This window comes from Aptenodytes forsteri, unplaced genomic scaffold, assembly GCF_000699145.1.
Source record: "Aptenodytes forsteri isolate BGI_AS27 unplaced genomic scaffold, ASM69914v1 Scaffold83, whole genome shotgun sequence".
NCBI lineage: Eukaryota > Metazoa > Chordata > Aves > Sphenisciformes > Spheniscidae > Aptenodytes > Aptenodytes forsteri.
The window spans coordinates 6,828,120-6,837,079 of NW_008795371.1; the positions used below are offsets into that span (position 1 = coordinate 6,828,120).

Here is an 8,960-nt window from a genome sequence, read left to right on the forward strand (position 1 = left end):
TTGCCCAGGGGCGATGCCGGGCTCTGTGCCCAGGGGCAATGCCAGGCTCTGTGCCCATTGGCGATGCCGGGCTCTGTGCCCAGGGGCGATGCCGGGCTCTGTGCCCAGGGGCAATGCCAGGCTCTGTGCCCATTGGCGATGCCGGGCTCTGTGCCCAGGGGTGATGCTGACCCATGGCTCTGCTTGCAGGTGGACTGGCTGCAGCAGCAGGAGGTGAAGCGACGGGTGAAGAGGCAGGTCCGAGGTGAGCCGCACGCCCTGCCCTTCAATGACCCAGTGTGGCCCAACATGTGGTACCTGGTGAGTATCTCCCCTCCACCACCCTGCGAGGAACCTGCTGCTTTACAGGGGGGTTAATTTATTTTTAATCAAACGCGTCATCAATCTTTGCTCAGCCCGTCCAGTAATGAAACACCTTAATATCAGTGAATGTGCTTGGCAGCAGGATTTTGAAATTGTAAATTAATACACAAGAGAGTCTAGTTTTAAGTGTTTCACCATCATTAGCAGCTCCTTGTTGTGGTCTGCACAGGGAAGGCTTGGGAGCAGCAGCACTGCAGCACCGATGCATTTTACCCATCCAAGAGCTGCAACCATCTATTTACAATCTCATTTTTCTCCTGCCTGCTTCATCGATCTGTATTTGACAGGGAAATTCATTGAAAATTAAGCGCAGAAAGGAAATGAGCACTTCAAAACCGAAGAGCCCGCAGTACTTGAAATGGAAGAGGAAAAGAATAATAGGGAGAGAGCGTTGCCTGGATTAACGGCAGTGGAGTAAAGTTATAACAAATCTACGAGTTATATGGCAGGGGGTGGGATGTAAATATATTTTCTGGTTGATTAAATGGGCTCGCAGCCTGGCTGCTTGCTTAGATGGGCTGAAATGGGGTTGCAGCCCTTTTGCAGCTTGTGCTTGCTGTGTTTCCCCCTGTAGCACTGCGGTGATAAAAGCAGTCGCTGCAGGTCGGAGATGAACGTCCTGGCAGCCTGGCAGAGGGGCTACACTGGCAAAAATGTGGTGGTCACCATCCTCGATGACGGCATAGAGAGGAACCACCCCGACCTCCTGCAAAACTATGTAAGTTGGGGGATGGACGGGCTGGGGATGGATGGGCTGGGGCTGGTCCTCACGGTGAATTGTTTTATGGAGAATTCCAATGTATAAACACAGTTTAAATCTGTGCACTGGCATATTAGAAGAAAAGAGTTTTTTTTAAAAAGCTCAAGATGTTTTTAAGAAGAAAATTAGGTTTTTGGACAAAGAAGGTCTGGGGGAAACTCCCTTTGCAGCTACCTGGGAAGAGGCCGCCTCCCTCCGGCCAAAAACCTGCATGAACCCACTCAGCCTCAGCTCAAACCCCGAATGGCCATGGTGGTGGGGAGGACGGTGCCGGACCCAGCAGGATTAGGGGTTTGGAGGAGCTGTCTCCGGTGGGAGCAGGATGTTTCCCCCTGGGCAGCCATCTCCCAGCAGGGGCTGCAGCCCAAAACTATTTGTCTTGAGCAAATAGTCGGAAACTAAGTGGAAAATGGCATTTACTGCCCATCTGGCTGTGGGCAAAGTGGGACCGCGCCGCTGCCGAGGCCACTTTGTCCTGCGCCATGCTAGTAAGTCAAATCTAATGGCGGCAATGTGTTTTCAGGACCCTCTTGCAAGCTACGATGTCAATGGGAATGACCACGACCCGACTCCACGCTACGATGCCAGTAACGAGAATAAGTACGTGATGCTAATTGCCGTGGAGCCAGTGGCTGGGGTGCACGGGGGTCCCCGGCTGGGTGTCCCCCTTGGGGTATCTTCCAGATCCGTGGCCTTTCCCCGTCCACAGCGCTGCAGAGGATGCTGCATTATGGGCTTTGCATAGGGTCATTGCATTTAATGCAAATCCAGCCCACGGCAACCACGCTAATTGCTAACGAACCCTCGAGCCATCAAGTGACGGCACTGGGGGGTTCCTCGCCGTGGTCAGGGATTAAACCACGTGGGTCGGGCTACGTGGCTTAGATGTCAAAACTTGGATGCACTTTTTGTGCTTCGGTTAAAGCGGGACAGGCACGTGGTGGTATGTGTGGAAAGGAAACAGGAATGCAAAAAGCAGATTGCATCTAGGTGCAAGATGCAAAGAGCAAATTGCATCTAGGTCCAAAATGCAAAGAGCAAATTGCGTCTAGGAGCAAGATGCAAAGAGCAGATTGCATCTAGGTGCAAAATGCAAACAACAAATTGCTTTCTGCATTAGTTTCCTCCATTCCCCAGCCCTTGCTGTGGGTTTTGGATAAGGGCTCTGCAGCTCGTGGGGCACTTTCTTCCACCACTCTGGCCTCAGGGCTGTTTTCTGGGTGCTGGGTGGGGGGTGGCCAGAGGGATCCTTCACCACGGGACGTCAGCTCATGGGGGATTTCTCTTTGCAGGCACGGCACTCGCTGCGCAGGGGAAGTGGCGGCGGTGGCAAACAACTCGTACTGCATCGTGGGCATTGCCTACAACGCACGCATCGGAGGTGAGGCTGGCACCTGCCTGCAGCTCCCCTGCCCTTTGCCGTCCCCCTGAGGGACTGTGGCCTCCCTGGTCATGCCAACGAGCTCCCAGGGCGGGTGGTGGGATGCTGTTCTCCCAGATATTGCCAGGAGAGAGTCTCCTCCTTGGTGCCCCGGCTGCAGGGAGCCCCAGGGGGGCTTGGGGGAGGATGGGTGACACAGGGTGCAGGGGACGCCGGCTCCATGTATTTTGGGGTGGAAACCTGCTTGGGCTGCATCCTCGCTGTGAGGATGCGTGTGGATTGAGGATGTGGTGGTATCACCCCAAAAGTTCACAGCTGCTCTCAGGCGGGGCTGGCGTTTTTGTGGTGGTTGCATTTGATATGGTTGGCAGCGCCGGTTTAGCTTCAGAGCTGAAATCGCTTGTTTGTGAGGTTAATGTCTGCAGATGAGCCGCCCAGAAGGGGTGGGTCTGGGGAGACCCCCAAAATACCTTTGTTGGGAAAACACCAAGGAAGTGGGGGGCCGGGGCTGCGCAGGGTGGGAGGACCTTTGCAGAGTCCCTCAAATAAGACGATATGCGGGAAGCAAATGAATCTTTATCACCAAATTGGATCCTGATGGTAATTAGCATCACAGAGCTCATTTGCATTAGTGTATCTGTTTTTGGAGGTTGGTTTGAGCCAGGGCTGATCTGGCCAGCCTGGGCTGTTATAGCACCCGCTGGGGAAATGGGGGTGTCGGGGGCAGATGGAAGTGTGGTGTCCCATCTGTGTGGTTGGTGGGACCGTGTAGAGGACAAATGCCTGGAGCTGGGTCCTCGCCAGGGGTTTTAGCCCCGTCCCTGGCATGGCTGGAATGGGAGAGGGGCTTTTGCTCAAGGGGGCTGCGACCCCTTCTACCACCCCATGCTGGGAGACGTCACCATCAGGAGCACGGACCTAAGCGCCCACGGGTGGATTTGGGGCTTAATTCCTTCTCTTGGCTTGTTCATCCTGGCCATGCAAGAAGCAGCTTTCGTTAGAGTTGTGTCTGCACAGGAGTGGTGCCTGCAGGGAGTCCCACTCCTGGCCAAGCACTGTCAGCAGTTCCCTGTGCTGGGAAAATCCCCCGAGGGAAGAAACAACCCTGGGGAGGGTGAGTGGGGGAGTGGCGAGGGCTGTAAAGGCTGCGGCAAGTCCCCCCAGCCCAGCCCAGCCCAGCCCAACCCCTGTCCCCCCAGCACGTGGGATGGCTTCTTGCCTCTAAACCCAGCTTCAAGCATGCACCGAGCAGCAGCAGAGCGAGGCAAAGCTTCCGACGGGGTTTAAGGCATCCTGCAGGATCAGGCCATTGCCTTCATGCTCCTTTTCAAGCCCATTTCTCTGCAGCAGCCATGGAGACGAGTGTTACTTGTTGACTTTATAACAATCCCATTTTAATTTGCTTCCTTTAATGAGTGCCCTGTCTTGGGGGTGTGCTGGGGAGGCGTCGAGTGATGTGAGGCACCTGGCAGAGGGTAGAGGCCGTGGGCTTCCCACAACATGAACAGGCAAACGGGAAAAATAAAGTCTGTAGCCATATGAAGTTTGGGATCATGGAGGAAAATGCGCTATAGCTGCAGCGAGAGTGATTTTAGATGGATTACGCAAATAAAGCAGCGATTAATGAGCACAACTTGTTGGGGAAGCCTATTTGTCACACTTGGAGAGCTACCATCTAATTTTACTGGCTGCTCTTCAGCGGTCTTGTGTTGCTTTTCATTTGCTCTGAGCAAAGTACATTACTGCTCAAGAAACAAAATGGGCTCCTGCCTTTCCTCCTCCTCCTTTCCCCTCTCCTTGAACGCTCACTTCGGAGGCCGGTATTGCTCCCTGCGTAGCAAAGAGGTCATTTATTTTGCAGCATCCTTCCCTGCTCCCTCCTGTCCCCCGTTATTTAACTGGGGGGTCCCCGCATCACGGGTGGTTGACTTTGGGCTGGCTTTGAGTTGGTTTGGGGCTGGCTCTGGGCTGACTCTGGGTTGACTTTGGGCTGGCTTTGAGCTGGCTTTGGGTTGACTTTGGGTTGTTTTGGGCTGACTCTGGGCTGACTCTGGACTGGCTTTGGGTTGGCTTTGGGCTGGCTTTGGGCTGGTTTGGGTTGACTTTGATCTGACTTTGAGCTAACTTTGGGCTGACTTTGGGCTCGCTGATGAATGTGCCCACATTTAGCAAGCACAAAAACCCATCCCTTGGCTGGTTTTGCTTGCTGCACCGCAGCCGAGCACGGCTCAGACACTGGGCTAGCCTTTTCGCCCTTTCTCCTCATGTTTTCTTGCTAACATGACAGAGAGAGGAAGTTTTTGGGAACTACTCTGCTCCCTCATTTTATATTTCTAAGCTTGTTTTTGGCTGGTAGGGGACAGCGTTGAAAAGAGATATTTGAGTTGACTGGTGTCCAGAGCGCAGCTGCAGCTGTAATGACATCTGCCTGCATTTGTTTGCTTTAAGAAAAAATACATGTGGAAAGGGAAATGCATTTTTATAAACCGGACTCTCCCTGGCTGGCAAAATACGATGCTGAAATTTCCAGCACCGCCTTTCCTGCGAGGGCTGTTTCTCGGCAGCCCTTTGGGGTGCCTGGCACTCTCTGCCTGCTGTGCAGAGAGGGCAATCCAGCAGGGAAAGGGTGATGGGGAGCGGAGGAGGTTGTAACCCTCATATTGCAGCAGCTGGAGGCTGGGGATCTGCTGCAATCCCCCCCAGAGTCCTGCCATGGCTGGTGGGCTCTGCCTGCAAACCACCCCGGCTGGCACCTGCTGGCATTCCCAGCTGGAAGTGAGGTTATTCCAGGCAGCAGCAGCATCCCGCCACGGGTTGGGGTCCTGACTGATTTCAGCCGTGCAAACCGCAGCCTGGGGCTTCTCCTGGGGCTTCTCCCCATCCTGGGCACCACTGGCATCAGCCGTGCGGTGATGGGGTTCGGGGATGGTCACAGTCGTCCCCACTAGTGGGGAGAGGCTTCATCCTGCTGGCGTGCCCGAAGCTGGGGGGCCGTGAGCGTATGGGAAACACTGATATCTTCCAGGTGGAGAAATGAGTTAGCTAATTAATTAAAAGGGGGGAAAAAATGGTTTTTAGCAGGGGGATTTTGCCACCGGGGAGTGCAGCACCGCTCCCACTGCCCGATCCCCACCGATGGAGGGGAAGCAAATTTTAACCCCCCGGTCTCCGTCACTTGCCATGATGCCAGCCACATAGAAAACTTTCCAAAATAGCTCCCCAGCTTCCCGCTGCCGGGCTCGTTAGCGCGCGGGGCCGCGGGTTGAAGCTATTCCAGGCACGCCTGAGCTGTGCGGTTTCCACCGCTGTTAACAAAGCCCTTTGATTGCAATCCTCGCACTTTCATCCAAGCCATTAAGCCCTAATGTCTGATGTTTTTGTGCTTTTAGGCATTCGTATGTTAGATGGCGATGTAACAGATGTTGTTGAAGCGAAGTCGCTTGGCATCAGACCCGATTACATTGACATTTACAGCGCGAGCTGGGGGCCAGATGATGATGGGAAGACAGTTGATGGACCTGGTCTATTGGCCAAACAGGCTTTTGAGCATGGCATTAAAAAGGTGTGGATCCCGCAGCACCCAGACGCGCTCGCCCTCCTCCTCCTGCCCCATGGGGAACGCGTGCCGGGGCCACGGCTGGCCCGGGGTCTGGCGTGGGGACGGGCGGCTTGGCTCCCCAAGGAGACGCCGACGTTAGGGCTGGGGCGGGCGGGGGGAGGCGAATCATCTCTAATTTTTCCTAGTTTTCCCTGGTGTCCCTAAGAGCTCCGGTGGATTTTGTGGCTGAGGGTGGTGACGGTGGGAGGTGCCCAGCGATTGTGTGGCCCCGGCAGGACCCCTCAGCATGGCCAGCCCCGGCGAGAGCATCCAGCAGCGCCGTCCTCCGGGCAGAGCCCCGGCAGAGCAGGCAGGCCCCAGGTTGAGTTGTGAAGCTCTGCCAGGCTGAGAAACCCAGGGCGGTTCTTGGGGGGAGTGACTTTGCGCCTCAAAATGTCCCCCCGGGTGCTGGCGCGGAGGGATGCGGCTGCCCCCCTGGCATCTCCATCCCCCCCTCCTTCACCTTCCCCTGGTCCCCGGTATCATCTCCCAGGGGTCTCCATCACATTAAGCGTTTCCCTGGTTTTCCACCCGGAACGAGTGGCTGTGTCATGGCCTGGGGGGAGGGACGTGGGTGCTGCCACAGAATCTGGCTGCGGGGGCGCAGGGAAAATTCAGATTATTGTTCCTGAAGTCCTCCAGTGAGAGGGTTCAGCCGGAGTCATGTGTGATTGACAGCTGTTAATCCCCGCTGGGGATGCCCTGGCCTTCCCGCGCCCCTTCTCTTTTTGAGTGCTTTTAAAAAATGTCTAATGGCTAAAAGCACCAGGAAAAAGACCTTTCTTGGCAGCTCGGCAGGCACCGTGGGTAAGTGTCGCAGCAGCTCGGGGCTGTGCAGTGGGTGTCCCCTGGGTATTTCGGCGACTTTGGGGTTGGGGTTTTGCCGCCGGCAGCCCCAGGCTGCCCCGACCTGGGCTTCGAAACCTCCCCGCTTCGCTCCCTGCCTCCACTCCTGCCTCCATTGCCTCTTCTTGCAGCACACTGGGATTCGAGGCGGCCACGGGCTGGGGCGATGCAGCCTGCCTCTTATCTAAAAATAGGGTGGAGTGTTTTTCCCACTATTTACTTGATTTCCTGCCGGGGCGGTGAGCCTGCCGAGGAATCCATTGAAGTGCAGGGGAGTTCACGCCGTGTAAATACGGGGGAACAAACTGCTTTTTAGACCTTATTTTTCCGTGTGGGAGCAAATGGGTGGCAGCAGGGTACTTGCCCGGCACAGCCCCTCTGTTTCGGGATGCTTGCTTCTGTCTCCCAGGGAACACCAATCCCCCACACTGCTACCCGTGTTTGTGGCACCCACTATCCTGCATGCACAGCTCTTAATTGCCGACTTCTTCTCCTTAAATAACGAGGAAAGCCGCAAGCGGATAGTTAGCTGCCACCTTTAGCCCAAGCAAACAGCTGTAACCAAGTTATAAATCCTTAAAATTGAGTTTTTAATGGAAACATTAAAATAACCTTTATCTATTAGCTGGGGTAATTTATCATCTTGCTTCTCACTCCTTCAGCCACACCTTATTAGTTTCCGAGCTAACAAGGGGATATTTATCCTGGGCTCTCAGTGGAGTGCCGTTGGGCAAACACCCAAGCCCCGGCAGTGCTGCAGAAGTGGGGAGATGCTGCACATCCCGCATCTGACCGTGGCACTGCTGGGGTGAGCCGGATCATCCCCAGCCTTGGCCAGGGAGGGATTCCCTGGTTTAAATGATGTCCAGATCCAGGTTTTATAGCAGCCAAGAGCCCCTTGCCAGGATGGCGTTGGCTTAGGAGGATGGCAAATAAAGAAGTTGAGTGTTTGGGGTCTGCTTGTGGAAATCTTGGTAGTTGCCTGTTTGAGAGCAAAGGGAAAGTGTGGTTTTTTCCAGTCCGAGGGAGCTGTGATACGCGGTGAGCTCTCGCTCTGCCGGGAAACACCATCAGGTGTTAGATGTGTATTGCTGTAGTGTCATTTATGACATATGAACTATGCTATTCATGTCCTCATGCAACCGTGCTGGCTCCGAACCTGCTTTCCTCCAGGGCAGCTCTGCCGGCATCCCAGGGATACGGGTTTGGACCCGGACCGAGCAGCCTTTCTCAGCACCCATGGCTGCGACGCTCGGGGTGCCGGATGCAAGGGAGGTCTGGGCTCCCCGTCTATTTATCCCAATCAAAATCATTGCTGTGTCGCCGCACGCCTTTGGCAATCGGTGCCTGGTTTTATTCCTCTGATTAGTGATTTAGGAAAGCCTGGGTTGCGTGCAGCAGGGCTGGTCCTTGGAGACGGGTGGATTTTAGTGTTGGAGAGCTGCATGGTTGCTGCCTGTGCTGAGCACGTGGGGTAGGATGCTGCTGCCTCGGAGATCCAGGAAACCCTGGAAAGCGGGACTGGAGATGCCAGCAGCAGGCTTGGTGGGCTGGTGAGCTGGGTCGAGCTCTCTGTGATGCGGGGCAGGGCAATAATTCCCTTTGCAATTGCACTTTTTCTTGCAGAGCTCCAAACAGCTCTATTAATCTTCACTAGGGAAATACCCACCCAGTTTGGCTGGGAGGCAGCCCAGATAATGAAAACTTTCATAAAGTAAGGAAAGAGCCTGACTTAGCCTGTGCATCCAGAGGCAGGGTCAGTTCAGAGAGCCTCTGCCCCAGGAGGAGGGCGAGACAGGTAATAAACCATCCCTCTCCCCCCAGCACTTAAAATCCACAATAAATCCCAGTGAATTCCTCCAGAGCACAGCTGCTTTTGTATTATTATTATTTTTTTTTTTGTGGAGGAAGACACCACAGAGCAGTGGGAGGGAGGTAAACACCAGATCTGCCCAGGCTAGTGCCGAAATCTCTCCGTGGCAGGAGTAGCCACAGGGAGGATGGGGCGGTGC

At 54.8% G+C, this 8,960-nt stretch overlaps 1 protein-coding gene across 1 annotated transcript in view; it reads left to right on the plus strand.

Moving 5' to 3' along the window:
• The window catches only part of LOC103899933 (proprotein convertase subtilisin/kexin type 6), a gene marked incomplete at its 3' end in the record, with an annotated part of 28,669 nt that overhangs the window by 5,888 nt on the left and 13,821 nt on the right, over positions 1–8,960 (plus strand). Inside the window, exons 3-7 of the mRNA XM_009280498.1 lie at positions 190–300; positions 938–1,081; positions 1,647–1,723; positions 2,416–2,504; positions 5,894–6,066. Of these exons, the coding sequence (XP_009278773.1) occupies positions 190–300; positions 938–1,081; positions 1,647–1,723; positions 2,416–2,504; positions 5,894–6,066 (594 nt within the window). The remainder of the gene's footprint in view (positions 1–189; positions 301–937; positions 1,082–1,646; positions 1,724–2,415; positions 2,505–5,893; positions 6,067–8,960) is intronic.